At 42.3% G+C, this 24479-nt stretch overlaps 1 protein-coding gene across 2 annotated transcripts; it reads left to right on the forward strand.

Moving 5' to 3' along the window:
• The first annotated feature begins 5731 nt into the window (after positions 1-5731).
• Positions 5732-17983, forward strand: tfap2b (transcription factor AP-2 beta). 2 transcript variants are annotated; one of them, XM_056404669.1, is made up of 7 exons: positions 5732-5875; positions 8055-8516; positions 10006-10060; positions 11106-11325; positions 11655-11773; positions 12784-12925; positions 16956-17983. In XM_056404669.1, exons 1-7 carry the CDS (start codon positions 5828-5830, stop codon positions 17245-17247), a joined length of 1338 nt encoding a protein of 445 aa, XP_056260644.1. In that variant the 5' UTR covers positions 5732-5827; the 3' UTR covers positions 17248-17983. The 2 variants fall into 2 exon arrangements, with proteins under 2 accessions (XP_056260644.1, XP_056260645.1); XM_056404670.1 differs by lacking the exon at positions 5732-5875 and adding an exon at positions 6568-7749.
• The last annotated feature ends 6496 nt before the right edge of the window (positions 17984-24479 follow it).

Consider the following 24479-nt stretch of genomic DNA (forward strand, 5'->3'; position numbering starts at 1 on the left):
CGGAATCAGCCTGATGTGTAATCAAACCCGTGTATCTCCACCAGTGTGTGTGAAGATGTAACCGAGTGATGTGTATGAAGCGAAGCAGCTTTCTAAATTGGCTCTTTGATGGTTGCTGCATCTCACTGGAGGGTATATGAGCTGCAACAAATGAGCACGAGCACAACACACAGGCACACGCATGCGAACATACACTCAGAGAAAGTAACTTAATCGCACTTTTGTTTATTACTGGCGTGATGAACATGTAATCCCTGCGAAAGGCGTCCCTGCTGACCCTGCATTAGAATAATAAGCAGCCTGATCAAAATGAGCTGGAAAATGAAATCAATACATTGCCTCTGCCGGAGTTGCTGTAAAATTGACAAACGGACAAGAATGAATCACAAGTTTGACATCAGCAACGCATAATGTGATGGGGCGGCCGATGCATTATTCACACAGGCTATTGATCGTATTACAATGCAACGCTCTGTTATCACCACATTAAGCATCAGAGCAGATTTTCTACTTCACTATTCTCCTGCTCAGCCTTCAGCACATGCAATATTGTTTATTTGGTGATTTTTATCCAATTATGTGTCTGAATCACTTCAGTGCAGTGCATATATTTAAACATGGGGAGTGAGGTTTAACATGCAGAACACACAGTAAAAATGAATGTCTTCAAACCAGAAATGCAAGCAATGACTACTGCCATTTATATAGAAGTGAATTAAACAGACTGAGGTCTCAGTGGGACTATAACTCCTGCTGACTGAGCCCCACAGTCACGAATACCAAACTCTGCCAACTTCTAAGCCCCATCTCTCCAGTCGCTCTCTTCTGAAGCTATAACCCCTCTCCTCCTCCTCCTCCCCCTCTTCCTCCTCCTCGGCTTCTCTGCTAAAACCTCTTCCTCCTCTGTCCTGATCCTGTTCACTCCCAGGAACATTCAAGGCCTTTTCTCCTCAGCCACCATCCCAACTGTCCCTGTCACTCTCTGTCAACCCACACACACACACACACACACACACACACACACACACACACACACACACACACACACACACACACACACACACACACACACACACACACACACACACACACACACACACACACACACACACACACACACACACACGAGCTACTGCAAAAGCCAGGAACACCCTGTTCTTCATTGAGTGATGATCATTCTGTTCTGCTTCTGTTGTATTATCAGATCCTGAGAGGGGAACTGGATGCGGAAGCTACAGTTTATTTAATGTACGTAGCATAGCGGAGTTTGGTTGACATGGTCGTATGAATACAACCTTTAGCTCAGGCTTTATTGGTCTCACTTCACTGTTTTGGTTCTGAATGCAAAGCTAGGATTTAGTCGTTTTATCTTTCATCTTTAAACATCCAACAGTCACTCCAGAGTTAATGTGGCCTCATCATTATTGAGATGATATCAGTAGTTTTTACATTATTTGTACCAAACACACGTACCGTACTGGTGACTGCTGTTTTTTGTTGATTGTTGATTCTACTTTTTTTTTTTATTGGTATTTACTTGCGTTGTATCACTGAACCATTCATTCTCATTTAGGCCTGTGTTTTTCCTACTGTGACATATCCAAATGTCTTCTGTGAAAAAGGTCTGTTTTAAATTCAAAACCTTTAAATATATACATCTAAATCTTACCGTGATTTTGCTCTTACACACATTTACTGCTGACATTTTCCTTCATGCATTCCCAGGTCCCGTTACTCACATTTAAAGGCTCAAGCTTCATGTTGATAGTTTGTCAAATCCAACCTGAACTCGGGTCTCCATGTTGTTCCCTCCTCACTTGGCCTTCTTCTTCTTTCTGTGGTGCTGTAGTGCGGCCCAGTGGTCGACAGCTGAACTGCAGCCTGAGTCTGCACAGTTACAGCCAGGGATGTGACTTCCTTCCTTTTAGACTGGACTGGGTTTGAAGGGGGAAGTCCTGAAAAACACACAGAAGGAGACAGAGTCTTAAGATGTTATATTAATAATAATACTTGTTGAATGAATGAATGAATTATGAATTATTAATATGTCATGCATGCATGTGTGCCCAGGCCACATGGGCTTAAAAGTCAGTCCAGAATGCTGCGTATACATTTTGAAACTGTACTGTGCTGTATAATACAGGAGACATGCTGTTTAAATGATCCATCGCAGCCTCTCTTCAAGCCTTTGAGAAACAACCATTCTGATTTTTGACCCTCTGTTGAATATATCAGGGTTTTGTTGAGCCATTTAATTGGTGCTATGATGATACAGTTCATAATACTACCACACATTGTCTTACTGGTACTGGTGAGTTTCCTTTCCTTTTTGTCTGCGCTTGTGGCCCATCACACATAAGGAAACAGCTAAATGATTAAAGGATTATTCCACAGTTTTTCCGCCTCATGTCTCGTGTTATTCACCACACTTATTGTGCTACTTTTCCCTGAACAACATTGGCCTTAAGTGTGATGCAGTGGGGAGATCCTGGGTGTGAAAGGGTGTCATCGCATGAATGTGAATGGAGGCATTATAGCAAGATGTTCAGGATGTCTTATTACACTGACTATTTACAAAAAATAAAAGGAGTAAAACTTAAGAATCTTTAGAGATTTGCAGTAGGATGAAAACCGTCCCCGGCCTCCTCCTGACTGAAATCCCGGGGAAAGTGAAAATGAAAATGCGTCTCGGTGGCAAACAAAAGGCAGAGAGCAGATAGAGCAGCATTAGTGTGACATGTGTGTAATGTATGCTGATACATCGTGTGTCAAAGCCCTGCAGGACAACAACCACAACCCTGCCTCCAGACTTCCAGACTGTCAGGACATCTGTCATTGCTGACAGTCATATGCCTCGCCATGTGTGTGTCTCTGTATGTGTGTGTGTGTGTGTGTGTGTGTGAGTGAGAGAGAGAGAGAGAGAGATGGTTGAATCTTTGGCAGTGGGTCATTCCAGAGAACTTGGGAACAGCCGTGCCTCTTAAACATTCATGTCTGGTATTCTCAGTGGCAGTTTCTTTTTTTTTTTTCTTTTTTTTTTTGCATCAAACATCAAAAGGAGCAAAAGCATGGCAGCCATGTCACAGAGATACAACAGTGTATGAGCAGATTTACAGACAACATAAGAGCATGAGAGTTTCACCCTCGGTCCAGGCCCCCGGACCGTCAGTCCACACCAGAGCTGAGGCCGATCAGGACAATGTTTAATGATCCTAAAGCCAGGTATATGAGCAGAGCCTCTAACTCAAGCCTGTGCACATACACAAACATGTATTTCCTGCTGCAGACATATTTTGAGTAGTCGTCAGATTCTAACAACCATATCAACAAACAAAAAACAACACATTCTCCATTTAAACACGGAGGTCTTTTAAAGTGGAGGCAATATGGACAATATGGCACAATAACAATATTTAGTCTCACTCCGTTCACAGTTCTGATGGATGCATGTATGGTCTCCGAACACTAGGGGGCGCAGTTTACACACACTTGGGCACATCCCCACAGAGGAGCTTTAAGGAAGGGATGGATGGGGAAATATGACAGTTATCAATTATACATGTCTTCTGTTATTACAGATTTAAATTGGATTTATTTAAATATAACTTTTTAACAAATAAGCTGAATCAGCGTTCTCCAATCTGTTGATTTTCATATAAGAGATGGAAGAGAGGGAACAAGTCCAATGAAGTTAGAGGTTTAAACATGGGGGATAAATGAAGGGAGTGTGGAGTGATTCATTTGATTTATCTGCTTCACTTGTTTAAAAAAAAAGATACAGATCACAGAGGTGCGTCCAGAAGGAATTGTTCAAATTTTAAAATGAATGTCAGTCTGTCTCATGCTGTTCACACACTGTAGATCTGCTGAATGCAAGTAGCTCATTTTAAAAGGGAAAGTAAAATATGTTCATGAAGCCATGTCCTCATTGTTTTATCATCTCTACCTGCTCTTCTAATGCTAAACAGATATGGTTAACAGTTGTCATGGCAACAAGAAAATAACTTTGAAACTTTTTTTTCTTTTTTATAAAACATTAGAAAAAAATGTATTGTTAAATTTATTGTTAAGTTTCAAACATATTATATAAAAGCCATCACATATTAATGTTGCCATAACGCTGGAATACTTATTGCAATATTTTGTCCCTATGGCCCACTGCTACAATATGATGCATTGTGACCGTAAAATATTTGAACGCTGAGCCATCAAAGTCGAATTCAATATCACCGCCGAGCATGTGAGAATGTATTGTGCTGACATTGCAGCAGTGTTTACATGCACCCTGCACATATAAAGTCCACTTGTAATAACACAGGCCTAGTGACACGTCATATCAGCATGAAGTTCCACCACATACTTCTATCAGAACTATGAATTATGTATGTGTAATTATTCCACTTTTTGGTTTTGTGTCTGTGTCCGTGTTGTTTAGATATATATGAAGACCCAACCATTTCCACATAAGTCAATGCCAAATCGTGTGGGTAATATAACGCCACGATTCTACTTTTCACCGTTAATTAGGATAGTAAATAAATAAATTAGCCCAGAATCTAACTTCCAGATAAGAAACTCTGTTTTTAATCCCAGCTCCTTTCATCAAATGCAATCACTGACTTTACATCTGTAGGATGATGCTACCTGCTCTCTCCTTTTTGCTATAAGGGCAGTTATATGTCAAGGTTTAGGCACTTCATTGAGTCCTGCAATGTATTAATGTAGCAGTATCTGTTTTCTTTTATATGTGTAATGCAAATATAAGCGCCCAGCTGACAAGCAAATATACAACCATGTGACATATTAAAGGAAAATGCCTGTGTGGAAAGACGATGCAGATACTTACAGAGCGAACAAGGGGTCACTGAATGGTTTTATGATTTAAAAAATGGTTTTATGAGTTGAAAAGTAACCCTCAGGGCAGCAGATCTCAACCCAACTGAAAATTAATTGGACCAATGTGTTGGACAGAGCTCTCCACCACCATCATCAAAACACCAAATGTGGAAATAATAATACTTGGGGAGTCAATGCCAAGGAGCACTGAAGATTTCCTGGAGGCTGATGGTGGACCAATACATTTTCTTTCTTTTTCTTTTTTTTTTGTTGAGGTTTGACAACATTTTAATATATTTATAATATACAACATATCAGACTCTCATGGATAAAAGGATAAAGTCCTGGACTGTCCATTGTTCTCCCAGGTGTTTACACAGCCCACCATCCTTTATCAAGAAAACAACAGACTGTCTGGCATTGCGAAAATATAAGAAAATAGGAACTAAAATGAAAAAGATTACGCAAAAAAAACTTTAAAGATTGAAATTCATGTTGGTTGATGCTTCAATTTGTATATAGAAATCAATATTATGTCACATCATGTTCCCTATAGTCTAAGTCATAGTTTCATGATCTACCTTCATTCATTTTTCACTTCATTTAAATCTTATTAGTTGTCAGCCATAAGGTGCTCATCTGTGGACAATATCAAGTCTTTTGTTAAATCATTGTGCTTTTATTTTGGGAACTGTAGAGACTCAGAATTAAAAAAAAAATGTATTTCCTGTATTATTTATTTATTTATTTATTTGCTCCTTTTGCTTATGGCTGCTTCTGTCAACCCGCCCTATCTTCACAGTAGTGGAGGCTTTACAGGGGTTCCCCATTCACAAAGCCTGCTGCCTGACTTTACAGAGGGCGGAGAGAGAGAAAGAGAGAGAGAGAGAAAGAGAGAGAGAGAGAGGGAGAGGGAAGGGGAGAGAGAGAGAGTTGAGACATCCCTTTCTCACTTGGCTGCATTCGGTTTACCGACACTGGAGAAGCGACCATGCTGTGGAAACTAGTTGAGAATGTCAAGTATGAAGATATTTATGAGGTAACGTTATCGTCCAGCTGTTTTTGTCTTGGGGGAAATCGACTTATTAGACGTTAGGAAATAATTAAGTTTTAGTCATTGTTTGGTTGAGTTGAGGTGTTTTCCAGGGGGTGTTAGGCCTGTTATTCTGTGATGTGCTGGCTGTGGATGTGAACTGGAGGACATTTCACTACATGATAATTTCCTTCAGACAGAAATTGAGCTCATTTGCGCTCATATGTTTTCGAGCTCTTGTGTTATTTTATGTTATGTATGTGGCTACGCTGCAGGTCCATTCACTGTTTGCATCATATGGTAAAAATGAAAATATTTGACACTGGATATAGATCATTTTTATTTAATTTTTTATTTCTTTAAATTTACTGATAGGATATTTTAAATATGGCATTGCGCTTTTTTTATTTTACTGAATCCTTGTTAAAAAGCAATGTTATGTAGAACTTCTTAAATTTATATCTGTAAATATGTCTAAAGAAGAGTTAAACGTAGACCAGTGATGCTGAAAAAACATGCTTTAAAAAATAAATAGGACTAAATGGCTTTTTTTATTTTTTTTTTATTTTTTTAATTGCATGAAAAACAACTTTGAGAAACGCTGGGTCAGAGCGGGGTGATGTGTCAGAAGTATGTAAATCTTTTGGCTTAGATCCCAGAACAATTATTAAAAAAAAAAAAAAGAAAAAAGGAGCGAGAGGAAAGTGGAGAAATACCGCCGCGCGCGCGGGGGCGAAATGCTTTGCTCCGACCGGCTCTCGCTGAAAGGGCTCGATCAACAAAGCAGACGAAGAAAAGGGCAGCCCGCGAGGCCCCTCGGCTCAGCCCGGTGGGAAGCCCTTGTCTCGTGCCGCACATGGCTTTTCTCCCACGGCGCTAGAGGAGGGGAGGCTGTAATGTTGTTAAACAAGTCGCCCAAAGAGGGCAAAGAAAGAGGGGCCGCGTTGTCTACGATATAAAGTTTAATCGCTTCTTTTGACTGCTGACACCATTCACGCGAGCCCCTTCACGCGCCCTGTAGTGCCTGGACTGTGTTTTCTGAGTAACAGAGGGCAGCTGCAACACAACATTAGTCGCAGTTTTATTTTGCAGGAGGTTATCAGGTTGAAGTTTACATGTCTGAGCGAGTGAAAAATATTTTGTGCGTCAAAGTGAGCTGTTTATTTTTCTAAATGTCTTATATTAGCTCAGATGTTGAGTGTGCCCGATGGGAACCGAAGCCGTGACCCTGGTGGTATTGCCGTCATGGTTAAGCTTTTTTTTTTTTTTTTTTAACAGCGGTTCACTTTATTGTTATATTGGTTTTGCGTCAAAGCAAGTTTGCGGAGAAATAGTTTGTGGAAACTGTCTCCACAGGCAAGAAAGTGTGCTCTTCCTGCGTCAGACTTTGCCCACAAAAGGCCCCAAAGCGATTATTTTTGTGATGGGGGAACTCCTCACGGGTCTGGACACCCTGTTCGCTTTCTCCAGCTTGAGAGAGTCTTCTTTTCTATCTCCTGCTGTTCGCGCGTCGTTTCGGCTCTCCACGGAATTTAAACGTCACTCACGGCTGCGCGAGAGGCTTCACGCTCCATGTGTCGCCAGTCCCCTGCCTCGCGCACATTAATATTCCTGTAAGTCCCAGTCATGAATAACAATTACACCATATACCGGGGGTAGAGGCGGGAGCACGGTGCTCACACTCAGAGCGGCGGAAGCTCCGGGCGGAGGAAGGTTCAGTGTGGAGCTGTAGAGCAGCGCGAGCCTGCAGATACCGACGCACTGCTTCCACCTGGAATGAGTTTGTCTGTCTCGGCCCAACAACGTCTTCACTATCCTGCTGTTTTACCGTGAGACCTACAGAGGGTTTACAGATGTTAGTTCATTCATACTCCACTGCGGTGAGTTCTCTCCCCTCTGTGTATTTCTGTATTCCTTTGCGCAAACGGTGAATCCGTAGATTTTGCTGTGAGGATTTCGTTGAGACATTTTAAATTAGGCTGTAACATTTTACCTCCAGGCTCTTCTGTGCTTTTTGTTCAGGAGATTCAATGCTATTTAGGCTACTCTGGCTACAACACCAGGGGCTATACTCTAATAAATGCATCATGATCCTGGGCCTCCATGTGGTTTCATTTGGTTTAAATGTGGATCTAATTCCGCACAGAGCTGATTTTTTTCTGTTCTCCTCTTCACCCTCTTCAAGGACCGGCATGACGGTGTCTCGAGCCACAGCTCGCGTCTGTCCCAGCTGGGCTCGGTATCGCATGCGGGACCCTACTCCAGCGCGCCGCCGCTGTCTCATGCGCCCTCGTCGGACTTCCAGCCTCCGTACTTCCCGCCGCCGTACCAGCCGCTCGCTCACTACCAGAGCCAGGACCCGTACTCCCACGTGAGCGACCCGTACTCCCTGAACTCCCTGCACCAAAGCCAGCAGGGCGCATGGGGGGCGCGGCAGCGGCAGGACGCCGCCGGGGACCGGATGGACAGCTCGGGTCTGCTGGCGCAGCCTCGGGCCTCGCTGCCTCAACTGTCCGGGCTGGACCCTCGGCGGGACTACGGTGGTGTACGGCGGCCCGACGTGCTGCTGCACTCCGCTCACCCGGGACTGGAGCCCGGTATGGGCGACGGACTGCTGCATGGGCTGCACGGTATGGAGGATGTTCAGGTGAGCCAAAGGTCACAGGGTTGAATATAACACAGTTTTACAGACACAATTATACTCGTTTTTTTTTTCTTTTTTTTTTGAAAACTTATTTTAAGGACATTGATATTATCACTGTATCCGAGAAAGACCAAACTGACCTGCACCTCAGAGAACACCGCTGGACAGGGATTAAGCCACTGCATTTCTATCACCATTACTGAATATTATCTCAATAGCAGATATGAAATGTATGCATTGTAATCATCAATTTGAACATTCTCATTTACAGTAATGGCATTTTAACTAAAACACACATATTTACTTCAGGTAGGCAAAATGTAACCGCCTTTGCTCAGTTTGAACACAGTTAGAACAGGCGACAACCAGAATCAAAATAAACAAATAAATAAGATGAACACGGTTGCAGTGGAAGAAGCGGGCTGGTAATTGTCGACAGCTGTCTTCTTCACTGTCTCCGCATGTTTCCCGCGCCTTTGGAGCTAAGGTCAGTGAACTCAGAGCAGCTCCCTCAGGGCTGGACTCTCCCAGCAGCTGTAGCCTCAAACTGCAAACGGCCCACAGCTAAACAAACTGTCTTTAGGAGACCTGAGACGTGTTTGATGAGAAGATGCTGAGATGTGGCATGAGGCGGGCTTCACAGATTGTGAATTTACTGCCACAACCATGAAAATACATTTAAAGGAGAAAAGTCTGAAGAAGACGCTGCAATATTTATTCATTTTTGTATTCATTTTGACATGCAGAAATATAAGATATAGTGCAAAACTATTATTTTTATTATTATTATTATTATTATGAGGCCTATTATTATTATTCATGCTCATGCTATTGTTGTGGCTGATTTAATAGAATTTGAAGGCTGTCATTTTTGTTTTACAGGATGCTATAGATTTTTTTTTGTGTGCTGCTGCTGAAGGTGCCAAACACACAAAGCAAAGCTGCCACAGACTTCTGTGAAACTGACTTTTATAGTGAGCTGTGTAGGATTTCATCTTACCCTCGCTTCCCCCTCAGGGCACAACCATCACGAATTGTCTGCCATTTAACCTCCACGATAGATTCTCATTTCTGGCTTCCCGTATTTGTGTCATGCATTTATTAACCCCCATATAAATTTGTTTTAACGAATTATTCCTTTTGACATCGGGTCTATTTAAAAGGGGGAATTTATTTGGCAGGATGATGAATGAGATTGATGAATGGGGGTCTTTTTTTCTGGCCGCATCATGATGACTAAACCAGTGGATTATAAACTAGATTTGTTTGCTGTTTGGATACAAATAACTATTTTTTTGAAATCTGAACTGGCTCCTGCAGGATTTTTTTTTGTGTGTGTGTGTCTGTATGTCTGTGAGTCTTGGATTGTGTTGGTTGAATTGAACATCAAGCTCCACGTGCTCGTTAAGTGGCTTATTACAGCATTACAGTGCGGATGATGTTGTATTAAGCAGTCTATAATAAAGATTTGTATTTCTCTTGGTTCTGACAGACCATTGAAGACACCAACGGAACGAACATCCTGGATCAATCAGTAATTAAGAAAGGTACACACACACACACACACACACACACACACACACACACACACACAACCATAGGCCTATATGATAAAATAAATATCAAACATATTTTAAAGATATATTTTTTCCAAAATAATTTTGGGAACATTTTATTCATAACTCTTTTTGTAGGTTGTTGATATGATGTTTATCCTGCTGTTTCTTTATCCCAGTAAAGTCATATAATTAATTTCTTATGTGTGTAATGAAATCTGATTTACGGTGTGTAGAACTACATGGACAGATAGGATATAGATGTAGGTCTGGATCTAAACCGGACCAGGCAGAAAATCTCCATGAGGCTGTTTTGTTTTTTTTGTTTTGTTTTTTTGTGGGTGCAGGGTGAGGAGTTGGAGAGGTCGGGTTAACGATCCCGGTATATTGACTCGCAGGCAGTGTGTCGCTGACAGGCTGCCATGCTGCTGCCGCTCTGATGATGTGCGGTGATTTAGTTACGGGATGTTGAGTGACTGAGCTCCCCGCGGGGCATTTAAGCCGCTGATGTAATAAATGGCACCGCTCACGGAGATCTCGTGAGCTCGTTTAGAGCTAATCTGCGGTATTATCCCCCGTGGAGCTATCAAAAAACCCCTCGCACTGGCCCCTACGCATGCACGAGCCTGGCAGGCTTCTTCTTCTTCTCCTCTTTTTTTTTTTTTTTTAACAACATTAGCGCGAGCATTAACGCGCTGGATGGAGGAGCACCCAGTGCTGCTGGTGGGAGTTAAACCGGCCGTGGAGGAAAGACGGGGAGGTGGTTAATGCGATTTGGGAGCGCGAGCCAATCAACAATCGATAATATTGTAATGAGAATGTCGCGCGACATTAAATAACAGCAACTGCCCGGCGCGTGGGCGCCTCATTAGGCCAGGGACGCCCTCTGAGAGCGCGCTGCACTAAGTTTGACAGAGGAGACACGTTTAAAGGTTTGATGCTGGAGCAGGATCCGGATGTTGCTAATGTATTTAATAAAAGAAACTTGTTATGTAACACATCCACTCATCGTGCCCCTGTGACCTTCCTCTTTCAGTCCCCATGCCGCCCAAAAATGTGGGCTCTCTGATGCTGGGTAAGGACGGCCTGATCGGTGGAGTCACCGTCAACATAAACGAGGTGTTCTGCTCGGTACCGGGCCGCCTGTCGCTGCTCAGCTCCACCTCCAAGTACAAAGTGACCGTAGGGGAGGTGCAGAGGAGACTGTCCCCGCCCGAGTGCCTGAACGCCTCTTTGTTGGGGGGCGTGTTGAGAAGGTACGACTGAAAGTTGATGCAGACGCTATGTGTGTGCGTGTGTGCGTGTATGTGTGTGTGTGTGTGTGAGAGAGAGAGAGAGAGTGTGTGTGTGTGTGTGTGTGTGGACAGTGTCTGAAGAAGCATGTGGCTCACTCACCATGCTGCAAAATCTATTAATGAAGCCCTGAGCTATGAAAAGGCCTCTGTCATTTAACAACATGAAATTCTCTGGAGACAAACTGGATATTAATAACATACATCTAAATATTACTGCACAGTAAAGGTTTTTTTGTTTTGTTTTTTTTTTTTTTTTTTTTTACATGAAATTGTTTCCTTTGTCTCTGCAGAGCAAAGTCCAAAAACGGTGGGAAATGTCTGAGGGAAAAGCTGGAGAAGATTGGACTGAATTTACCTGCTGGGAGACGCAAAGCTGCCAACGTCACATTACTAACATCTCTAGTAGAAGGTGACTGAAGAAATACTGCACTCTTTATTCTGACAGTCTGGGGAAATATGTGTCAACAGACAAGAAACCTAAAGATTTGTTAAGTTAAAAAAAGAAAAGAAAAAAGAAAACATCCCCCTTCCCTCCTTCCACAGAAACTACCCCTACTCCATACTGAAATAAAGATGTACACCTGGATTTTATTCCTGCTATTTAAGTGACAGCCAGAGTCTAAATGTACCAATCAAATAAGCTAAAATGTGAGACTGCAAAGGTCATGACCTCACAGGCTTGACAAAGTCACTGTGTCTATAAACTGCAAGAGCCTCCAGAGCCAGGGAGAGAAAAATTCAATGTTGAGCAAGTGGAGAGATGTGGTTAGATTTGCTAAATTAATTTAATTAATGAATTGATTAAAAGCTGAGAGCGGAACCTCCCCCGTTGTACACCAGCATTTTAGGCTGCAGCCCATTTATTTTGTACATGGGGCTTGTTTCTAACACATGGAGCTTACATGATTTTACCTGTTCATTTGGAAACGTAGTTCAAAGATTTTTTTTATTAAACTTTAACCTTTTACAGGTCAAAGTTTAAAGGTTGTGTTCACTTCTGCTTGCAAAAAGTATACTACAATAGATCAGCTCCTTTTTAAATAATGATGGAAACCAAGTAATTAGCTCATATTCTTAATTTTTCCACAATAAAGCTCAATTTCTTTTCTCTTTTTTTTTCCATTTTTCGATTGTTTTAGCGTCAGCTGCAAAGACACTGATGGGAAGTAGTGCGTAAAAAGATGACGTGATAACGTGTCGTTTGCTTGGCTGCATGGGACAAACATGAACTGGCTTTACTCATTTTTTATAAGCTGTAAAAACACGCACGTGAGGATTTGGAGGGGGCGGGGTTAGGGATAAAATGTAAGTGACAGTTATGGTAGTGAAATTAAATATTGACTTTCTCTGTTTGTCTATATTATATTTAAATTGACTGTAATGTACCGCTCGTGTAATCCCCCCACTCCCCACCCTCAGGTGAAGCGGTCCACCTGGCCCGGGATTTCGGTTACATCTGCGAGACGGAGTTTCCCACCAAAGCCGTGAGCGAGTACCTCAACCGGCAGCACGCGGACCCCAACGAGCTGCACACGCGGAAAAACATGCTGCTGGCGACAAAGTGAGTTTGATGGACCGTTTGATTAGATTCTGCTCCCTCACAGTCTTTATGTGGTGTTTCCTCTCATTGAATATATAACACATGTCTGCAGCGAGGCACACAGGGAGATTCCAGTGGTACAGGGATTATTGCGTGTTGTTTAATCATTAAAAAAAAAAAAAGAAGAAGAAGAGGTATTTGGGTTGATCCAAACAGAGAGAGGGATAGTGGAAAATAAATAGTGTAAAGGTCAGGGCCCTCTGTCAGCATATAAAAGAGCAAGAAGGAAAGAAGGATCTTTTTTTTCCCAGTAGAGCAGAAATGTCCTGAGATATTTCCAGAGAGAGAGAGTCGCCTAATGCAGCAGATGTTCCCATATTTCATAGACATGTATTTAGGCTCAGAAACTCCCCGTCTGATTGGAGCAACGTGGCTGCACACAAGGTGAGAAACAGCCCTCAACCTCTCTGAACAGGAATATTTCTGGTGTATTGTAAAATTAAACTCTCTCCCATTTTCCTGAGGCCTCCATGGCCCCCCCCCCCCACTGACATTTGAAAAGGAGAGTGGAGACGTTTTGTTAATGAGAGGCATTGAGCTCAGTATAGATCTAAGCTGTGATGAAAATGGCTGATTGAAAAATTGCCACATAGGAAAAATTAGGGCGGTTTAAATTCAGTCGACGCATTGAACAAATGAGGATAAAGCCACATTTAAGCCGAGAGTCTTATAATGATTGAACAAAAATATCAAAGCTTCAATTTCCACCTTTTGATTGTAATATAAACTTATTCTTAAATACATCAAGAGAGGGTGTCAGAAGTGCTTTGTATGCAACTCCAGGATCCACAGGATAACCTTTAGCTCAAGTACAGATGAACCTTATTTGATGCTCTTTATGTGGCCTGTACAGCTCACAGACATTATAAAATACAAGCTCTGAGGTTGTGAGTGTATGTTTGACCTCTTCCTCTGGTCTCAGAAGCGATCCATTTTACTGGTTCTCCTTGTAAAGTTACTTATATTAATCCATTTTTATGGCCGTTAAACTGTGGAATTGAATCCTGGATCTTGTGATTACCTTTAGCAACTGAGCAGGATAGTTTTTTTTTTTTCCAAAGAAACCAGGGCAGCAGTGGTCATGTGGATTTATAAATGTGGATTAAATCACTTTAGATTTCTGCCTGTTTTTTTTTTTTTTCCCAGTCAAGAAAATACGTCTTCTGCTAATTACCGAGTAGCTTTAATTGATGTGCATTTATTCCCCTGAATGTGAGTTTTTCTGGTAAATCAAAGATCCCTTTAAAAAGCTTGTATTTTTAGCTTGCATAAAAAGTGCCGTCTGCTGGCCTGCACTGCATAAACCATCTGTCTGTCTGTCTGTCTGTCTGTCTGTCTGTCTGTCTGTCTGTGTGTGTGTGTGTGCGTGCGTTCGTGTGGTACTCAGTATGTAGGGTGTGTTCGTGGTGGATGTTTGATGCTCAGATTCAAACCTGTTCCAATACGGGGTGTCGGTGCTGCCTGTTAGAAATTCATTATTTAGCAGTGAAGTGTTTCAAGTCGCCAGAAAACAACAGCGAGAGCCTTGAGTGTAGCCCGCGGTGGCGGCTTCTCCTCTCTACTCCCCTAACCCCAGCTGGGCTTGGCCTGCACAGCCTGTCACTCATTTGCTGGAGCTCTGCCCTTAGGCCTCTTAGTCTGTGTGTGTGTGTGTGTGTGTGTGTGTGTGTGTGTGTGCATGGGGCATGCGAGTATGAATCTGAGAGAGGGAGAGAGAGAGAGATGGGTCTCCTGAATATAATATGTGGGCCTAAAACCAAAGGATGATTTGCTGAAAAGTAACAAGGAGAACGAGGTGAAGAGGTGATTCTCTTTCACCGATGCACTTTTTTATGGAGCCATATGGTGAGGAATAAAGATGCACTTAGTGTCCTCTTTTCACAGATGACACATTAACAATTAGAGATTTGTTTTTAATGTGAAGGCCTCAAACTGAACAGATTTTTTTTTATCATTAGGTTCGTATTATTTTTGGTTTGGACTGTGAAGAGAAATGTGCTATTGGCATTAGCCTTGTAATTCTGTTTGCATTTTCATGTTTGATGAGAGTATTTTTCGTATTCCTGAAGAATATGGAGCAGGTGTTAAAGGTTAAGATGGTGTTTAGATAAACATAAATGTCAGTCGTTAAAGTGAAATTAAACGCACATTTTGCAGCAAATCCTTCACTCAGTTATCTCACAGTACCAGAATACAGTTGAGCCACAAGGCCTGTTTTCCAGGGAAGGAAATACTCCATTCTTTCAATTGGAAAAATACTACCACTCTTTCCACGTACAACTTCACTGTAGCATCTTATTGCATCAGGTTTGTGCTTTTTTTTTTTTTTCTTTTTCTGTGATTATTTTCCAAAGGCATTCTGGGAAACACAGGGAATCACACAATGAAAGAATAGTAGATGGAAGAAGGCAGAGGGAACATGGGTTCAGAAAAATTTAAGAAAAAACAAACTGCTACACTAGATCACAAAAAAGGCCTTAGGTAAAGGGGATACAAAAGGAAAATTTTTGCCTTTGGGGATACATTATGTCATGCAAACCTATCTGGGGAAATTAGAATTTCTTTGCATCTACATTTTATGTATTCAACATAAACTCCTGCTCTGTAAAGCAGTGCAAGATTCTTATATTAACACTTAAAACCTCTAGAATAAAAAGGATAAAATAAGTGCAGGAGGATGGAGTACAACATTCCTGTGAAAAATTTAGCAAAGCTGTGGTGTCAGTTTTCACCATGTGACTTGAGGGAGATTTTTTTTTCTTTTACGTGTTTCACATCTTGTCTTGTTTAGCACAGAACTGATGCAACAAGCTTTATAGCTGAAAGTTCTCAGTGAATCCTGTCTCAGTGAATAGATGGGTGGGGTCACGCTGCTGCCTTCTGGAGCTGCTGAACTACCTGCAAGAATTTCATCAGTCTGGGTTGCAGTGATGGTCTGAATGCTGCTTTTTCTTTCCACCTTTACAACACCGCTATTCTGGAGGAACCGCTGCTTTTCGCTTTGTGGTGCAAACCATGATCCACTGAATACAGCACTCATCATTTATATATTCAGAGAGCAGTGTACGGAGTCAGTGATTTGTTTGTTATTGGTTTTATTTGGGAGGCAATTGGTAGATTACAGGACACCATTTCTTGCTCTGCAACATCACTATTGTATTTGAATCTGCTCTGTTCAGTTGTTGAAATTCTTAAAAAGAAAAAAGAAACACTGAAATGCAGCTTAAAGTGAACATGCTTCTTTTTCCTGTAACACACGTTTCCCTGCTCTATAAGACTTTTATTTATTTATTTATTTTAAATTCAGAGTAGTTTCAGTTAGCATCGCAAGAACATCTGCAACTCATGCTGCAAAATATCATCACTCTCATCCCCTGACACGGTCGACTCTCAGAGGCATGTGGCTGATTTGGGTGCATGTACTGAGGCACAGTTACACAATTTATCCTGTGCACTGGTTTGCTGACAAGGCCAATATCGGCCACTCATTGTGTTCGGATTTTAATGCGATTTAAAAATGGATTATCAACTAGAAATATCTCTTTAATGAGATATTTTTTTGATTAAATTCCCCACGATGCTGCATTAGTGGGTCCCATGGCTGGATTACTCTGTTAACCTGAGGGGGAGGGGGATTATAGGCCGTGATAGAACACCAGGCAAAGATTAGGTAAAATGAAGGATCTTATTTGATGTGGTGCAAATTCCTATAATAAAAAAATCAACAAACTCAAATTATGAAACTCAAATCAGATTATGTGCAACTAATGTTTTTGGGCTCTTGGAGGTCTCTGCTCATTTTAACTTGATAATTGGAGATTCGTGGCTTTTAGTTGAAAGTTTTTAACATGATTATTATATGAGATTTAGTAGCGGCCTGTTTTCTCAAGAAAACGGAGAATAAACCTTTGAATTAAATGTAATGGCACTGAATACTGACAGTTGTTGTGTAGAGTTCCTTCCTGACATCTTGTTGTCTTCCCCACTGCAGACAGCTGTGTAAGGAGTTCACAGACCTGCTGGCCCAGGACAGGACTCCCCTGGGCAACTCAAGGCCCACCCCCATCCTGGAGCCCGGCATCCAGAGCTGCCTCTCCCACTTCTCCTTCATCACGCACGGCTTTGGGTCGCCCGCCATCTGCGCCGCGCTCACCGCCCTCCAGAACTACCTCACTGAGGCTCTCAAAGGACTCGACAAGATGTTTCTCAACAACCCTTCCAACAACCGGCACGGGGACGCCGGCAACAAGGCCGGCGACAAAGAGGAGAAGCAGCGGAAATGAAGCAGGGGGAAGACGCAGGGCCGAGCGGGAGGCAGCCACTCACACAGAGGCGTTGCACCGTTACTTCTAGCTTTACACCACTGCGACTGACCTGCCACATACACAGGGCTGAGGAGGTGGAGGAGGAGGAGGAAGGCTTGGTAGAGAGAAAAAGGCAGAGGAAGACACCCGTGGGCCAGTGTCAGAGAGCACAGAGGGATTTTTCATCTGTGTTACGTTCTTTTCATTCCCCTGAGGACATGGTGGTAACTGTGTTACATCCATTTTGCTCCCCCTGCCTGCATCCTGTGAGACTGAGATGCTGTGAGCAGCCGACAAACAACATTGTGTGCGTGTGCGCCTGAGTGAATGTGGTGTGCGTGTGCTTGTGTTTGTCTTCACACAGAAAAAGCATTGTGGGTACGAAAAAGTGGGTGATGAGCATTCTATCTGTGAAACAGGTTTGTCTGGTTATTTAACACGAGCACGAGGAGGGAGGGTGTTAATTTATGTGTGTAAATATTTATTTATATTAATTTAAATGGATGGTTGTGTAAATAGGTGCACCAGCTATTTTGGAGTAGGCCTATTTATCTGTGATTCGACCTTTGTGAGCCGGCGGGGGGGCAGGACTCATCCAGTGTTTTTCTGTTCTTATAGAGCTGTTGTCATGGTGCTGATGATGGGTAGACATGCTTCTAATTGTCCAGTGATTTCATTTCTATCACACTGATAATAAACCATGTGTTTTATTATGCGAGGTGTGCAGCCTGCGCCTTTTCTCCAGGTATATTCTCCGCTAGAGTCCTAGTCAGTCCGGGCTGGGCGGGTCAACTCACATTCAGGTTAATCTGTTCAAAATGTAAAACATGATATTCATTAGATGATGTTGGGGCATTTGCCTTTACTTATTTCATGAAATATTAATGAACACCTGTAAGTAAAAGAGTTTACATTTGGAGGATTCAAAAGAAAATGCAACTTCCTGATTGTTATTCACTGTGATATTCAGAGTGTCAAACTCTCTGCTAGTCATTCTGGTTTAAGTGAAATGTGAGTTAGTGTTTAACAGTTGTTTTGTGTTCATTACAACATAAATGTCATGCTGGTTTTTGTACCAGTGTTAAAAAAAACAACATTAAGATCTAATTACTGGGCCAACGATAAACTGCGATTTCATGTCACTTTTATTTTCACTAATACTAATTATTCACAGAAGCAGGCAATGAATTTCTGGTTATTGTGAAGACATGAAACAACAACAAAAAAAACTAACTAGGAATTAGTATTTTAGATATTTCTTTTACTCAGCGTGACCACTACTTTTCAAGGAGAAAATGGGAAGGGAATCTGGCCTTTAAATCTTCCAATACCGAAGAAATATATGTAAAAACAGTGACATTTAAAGGCAAAATCATTGGCTTGAATGTAAATAAAAAGGTAACCTTGCCACCAAAATTTAAAACCAGTACAGGAGTTTTAGTACATAAAAAAAAATCTAAGTTTTTATTATTTTCTGATGCTGTTAAGAATTGTCTCCTTCAGTAATGTTTCTAGGGTGAAGCAGGCCTTTATATTGAAAAATAATTACCAATACCTATATTTTAATGTATGGATCCATGTCCCAGGTTAAATTTCTTTAATTATATCCCTTGTTATAATTGTGGTTTGCATGGCCAGAAAGTGCTGATGGGGCCTTTTAATGGACCGATATGTGACCATTGGTGACATAGAGATAAAGGATGAAATGGTTGAATATGACATGTATGATCATGTCCAAGAATATTAGGCCAAATGATCATTATCATCATCATGGTTGCTATTACTACTATTACTATTACTGTCATATTCTAAACCCTAGCAAAGCTATTATAGAAAGTGCCAGTAGTCTGGAGTCAATATATTGCAAAGCCTCAGAAATGAATAGGCTCTCCCTCACACACACACACACACACACACACACACACACACACACACACACACACACACACACACACTCACACACTCACACACTCACACACACACACACACACACACACACACACACACACACACACACACACACACACACACACACACACACACACACACACACACACACACACTGATGGATACCGTCTTATTCCAGGGAGATAATTGGCTGCATTTTCCAGCCAGTAGGGCCCCTCGTTTTCAGAGAGGTTTCTCTCTCTTTCTCTCGCACGCGCGCAGGGGGAATAGAATCGTGCCTCGCGGGCCCGCTTCTGCAGTGGGGATCTACCGCCGGTGTGCTAATGACGGGAGAGCGCGAGACACACAGAGAAAAGTAGAGAGAGACTGAAAAAGAAAGCTAATGAGAAAGAGAGAGACCGGGAGAGAGAAAGAAAACAGGGAGCTGGATAGAGAGAGACTTGGGAGGAGGGGGGGGGGGGGGGGGGGGGGTTTCTCCCGCGGGCTCAGTTGACCCGTGGAGCGGAACACCGCGTGACGCAGGTGCAGAGTTCAGCACCCGCATGTCCGCGAGCGATTCCCGCTCAACAAAGACAAGAAGCTGCCGAGCATCAGTGGCTACAACAACAAGGACGACAGGTTGGCTGGAACAATAAACAAACAAGCCAAAGAAAACAAAAGCAACAAACACCAGGAGAAACGCCACTCACAAATTAAGTCAGACACTATCCTTTAATTAAATGACATTGTCATTTTAAACATTGAAAGGACCTCAATCTAAAATAATGTAATGACATTTTAATGATAGCCTACATTTTTCTGTTGTGGATTAATCAAACTGAGTGGAAAGCTTCAAATAATTCACTGAAGATAGCCATGCTATTAAAATGCTTTTGATTTGGTGGAATTAAAATCAAAACATTTACCAACTATTTTTTATGGCCTTGGTCTGTAAACAAAAAGTAGGTCTGTGGTGATGACTAAATCTAAGCAACCACCAGCAGGGCTTAAAATGTGAGGATTACATTTAAGAAACTTTACTGGTGCACAAACTCAGCTTGGTGGTAATGAAGAATTATAGATGCTGTAGTTTATAGAGGATTTTAATTTTTCCAATTCAAAAACAGCTAATGAGACCACACAAATCTTAGAGTGTAATTTGAGCATAATAAAAAATTAATAAATAAATCAAGTCATCAGTGTGTTTTAACATGAGAATCCAAGTAGGAGTAACATCAGTGGCTGGTGAAGGAATTTTTACTACTGCCAACAAAGGTTCTTTTTTTCCTTCTCTCAATTCTCTGTATCAAGCCCCAGGCCTCTTGAAAATGCTTCAGTCAAGGCTCTGTCTGTGCAGAAACTACCTGGTGCTCACAAATGAGTCTTCCAACTTCATGCAAATCTGGTTTTGGGGAATTTCCCTATAACATCTTGTGTAGGATATTACAAATATTACAGATTTTATTCATAAAAGGACAAATATATATTGCACATTTGTGAGGCACACACAGAAAAATGCACCATTTTAAAGAGTTATTCCTCAGTAATATAAATGTTCATTAGCAAAAAAATTATATAACATTTAATGTCGACTAGAACTTTTTAAATTGTGTGATTTTTTTATATTGTTTTTGTTTTTTTTCAATGGTCACCACCATCGCAGTGATGCAGAGCAGTGACTGTTTAGTGTGTTTTTTTTTAATTATATACAACAAAAAAATTTGGACTCATCATTAGATACTAATACCACAAATCAAACCTCATTTAAATCCTTAAAAAAAATGCATGTCACTTACTGTTTTAATGTGTTGTTTGCTACTCTCCACTGAAACCCTGCAAACTCTCAAATTAACAAATACAAGTTAATATGAACTGAGTGTAAAAATGAAAATATAACATTCCAGGCGAACACAGGAGTCAGTGGAGCTTTCTAATGCAATTATCCAGCTCCCCTCTGTGTATTATTCTACTAACAAGACATCCGTTCACAGCCCTCTGTGAGTTTCTGGCATGGAGAAATTATTCCAACTTCTGCAGCTACGACCAACGACAGAATATGAGAACTGAAAAGAGATGTATCATGGCGCTGTGACACTGTTGAGGCATTACATTACAGAGGAGACGAGAACGCGAGAAGCCAAAAGTCTGAGGCAGGATGAGTAGAAAAGGTTGGGGTGGGACAGTCCCCGGATCTCACTTCTTTAGACCTCCACATCTGGATTATTACAGGTGTGGATTTTCAGCATGTTATCACATAAATTGTAATAACTTGTGAAAAAGTATCAATCCTGCATGGGTTTAAGATCGTCTGTCAAAGTTTGTTTTTGTATGTCTGATCAGGGTGAAAAACAACACTTCCTGTGCACCAGGGAAAAGTCCAGCAGCTGCAGAGTGTTTAAAACAGCAAATGAGCGTTCAGGAGCTGGATCTCATATGAATCACTTATGTCTTTGATGAATTAGTCTTAATGGGGAGCAAAATTTATTTTTATGAAAATGTCACAGGTTGTTACTTTAATGAGAGGACCAGCGGAGGGTAATCCAGTTATGAGCATGGACTGAGCTTATGAGGACAATGAGAACATTTGATAGATGCCAAGTGTGAGAGAAGTGGTGATGGTCTTTTCTATATGCTGCCTGTCTGTCTGCCTGCCTGTCTGTCCACCTGTCTGTCTGCCTGTCTGTCGTTTCGCTGGGAAGTGAGGGAGCAGACCCCCATCAGCAAAGCCCCTCAGCATTCTGTCACGCAATGGGCTGTAAAAATGCTTATCCAACACACACACACACACACACACACACACACACACACACACACACACACACACACACACACACACACACACACACACACACACACACACACACACACACACACACACACACACACAGGTTATGCAGCACACAGACAGCCGATTGCTGGTCGGGAGTAATTCCTGCTCGGGGCACTGTGCTCCAGGCAAGGCAGGCGCGTGCTGGATATTTCATTATTCATTAATTTACTGTTTAACAAATCCTGTCATTACTGAGCCCGAGCCAAGTTCACTCACACACACACATACACACACGCACACGCAAAACACACACTCACAGCAGTGGGTGTCAGGCATGGCAAATCGGCCTGTTTGATCCCGGCCTCCTCAACAAACGGGGAGAGAGCCATGAATAATAAGAAACGTGAAGCCTCGCCGGAACGAGGGAGCGTGACACTGTCTCACAAAAAGCCCTTTAGCGTGGAGCGGAGCTCCGCCGAGGCCTCACCGAGGGCCCAGGGTTCATTATATGAAAAGACAAAACAAACAGTTGGCACAACCGTGATCGATATGAAAAGGCAAAGCTCCCACACACACAAAAGGCAAAAGTGAATCAGTCATGTTTGACAAAAGACGGCGCACCGTTTCCTTTCTGCACATGGAGGAGCGTAGCATGGCTTCTGTTTAGCATTTTCACTACTGAGTCCACTAATGGGATCAGGATTAAAGCTGTAAATATGTTTCTGGCTCATCCATCCCCATTTTTGGCTCAAATCCCCACAAAAACAAAGGAGTATCTATGTGAGTTTCCCATGAAACAGTCGAATGTATACAGAACGATGAAGTCAGACACTACAATAATGACTTTTTGCTTTCCCTTTTCAGTCTAGTTCACTTAATTAATTAAGAGAGAAAGCCCCGAGGCTACACATATTCATTATTTCAGAAAGAAAAACATGTATCATAAATATTATAATGATATATTTGAGTTGTACAAGTAAATTTTTATTCTAAATCACTCTGTAACCAAAACCACCGCACCAGACTGTGCGGTGTGCAGCTGGAGAAGGTGGAGAAAGGTGACCAGAGACTTGACAACAGACCTGCCGTGAACACGAAGGGTTAACGCCTTCAAGTCCTGGCACTGAATGCCACAGCGAAAGGATAAGGCTGTCGGTCCAAGGAGAAACAACTTTATTTCTTGATCTGCTGCCCTCAAGTACGCCGCGGTCTGTGGGTGGCCACAGACTTGATGTCATTAACATGTGACATATGTAGAGCTGACTGGGAGTGGCTGGAGGCCAGTGTTCGTCTTCGCCACTGTTCCTGTGTGTTCGGGGCCAGGCAGACTGAGTCTGGGCTTTGTCAGCAGTCAAGAAGCCAGCCACAGCCAGGCCGCTGTCTGCTGCTGTTGATAGTGAACACGTTTATCAGTATGCATGACCGACAGTGTGCATGAATGTGTGTTTGCCGTTATAGCTCAGGGCAGGAGGTTGGATGGTAGTGGTGGTGGTTGGTGGGGGGGGGGTCTGGCTGGCTGTTCTATCAGGGGGGTCCTTGTTGGTTGTGTGGTCAGGGACACAGGCAGTCCGGGTCCCTTAAGGTTGGACTGAAGACACTGAGTTGAAGTGACACAGCTGCTGCTGCTGCTGCTGAGGCAAGGCTGCCTCTCCAGACGGGTCAAGGTTACACAGAGGAGAACACATCTCTGCCACATAGCTTCTCGCGCTCACTTACACACATCAACACCCACATACCAACACAGGAACGCGAAGCAAACTCCCTCCAAGCCACCAAGGTCAGAAATCCCTAGCGACTCATACATATATAAGCTTCATATGTTCATCACTATATTTCAGCATCCTTGTCATAGTATCAAGTCAATGTTGATTGATGCTGACATGCCATTGGGTATCATCAAAAGATCCAAGCCATTCCAATATAAGAGATGGCGCCTGCTGAGGTCACATGAGCTACCACTCATGACCTTTCAACCTGCAGCCTTCCAAACTTTAAAGGAACATTATCACATTTTGGTAAATACACTTTCTTGCCAAGAGTTAGATGAGAAGATCAGTACTGTTCTCATATCTGCAGCCAGGAGACAGTTAGCTTAGCATAAGGACTGTAGACAGAGGGAAACAGATAGCCTGGCTCCACCCATAGAATCTAAAGATCATTAACCATGCTATATCTTACTTATTTGAACGTATGTTTTTATATTCTATAGGGTGTTATGTGCCCGACTACTTATTGGCCAGGTGTAGTAAGTTTCCACTGCTTGCCTAGCAACCTCACCATGACAACGAAAACTCCAGGAACTCTCATCCAAGCATTTGTCATTTTGTTTTGACACCGTAGTTGTGTCCCCATGATCTGTATCCTTCGGAGGGACGCGGTCTACGAATGCTGCCATAGACCACGGTAGCCAAACTGAAATGAGACGGTCTGGCCTACGGAGGATTTTTTCGTTTTTGCATCCGAAGCTGTGCCCGCCGATTCTGTTGCCTAGCAACCTTGACACATAACTAACCAGGCCGGATTTGAAGGAACCTTCAAAATGGGGCAGTCTAGT

Source organism: Seriola aureovittata, chromosome 19 (genome assembly GCF_021018895.1).
Source record: "Seriola aureovittata isolate HTS-2021-v1 ecotype China chromosome 19, ASM2101889v1, whole genome shotgun sequence".
Lineage (NCBI taxonomy): Eukaryota > Metazoa > Chordata > Actinopteri > Carangiformes > Carangidae > Seriola > Seriola aureovittata.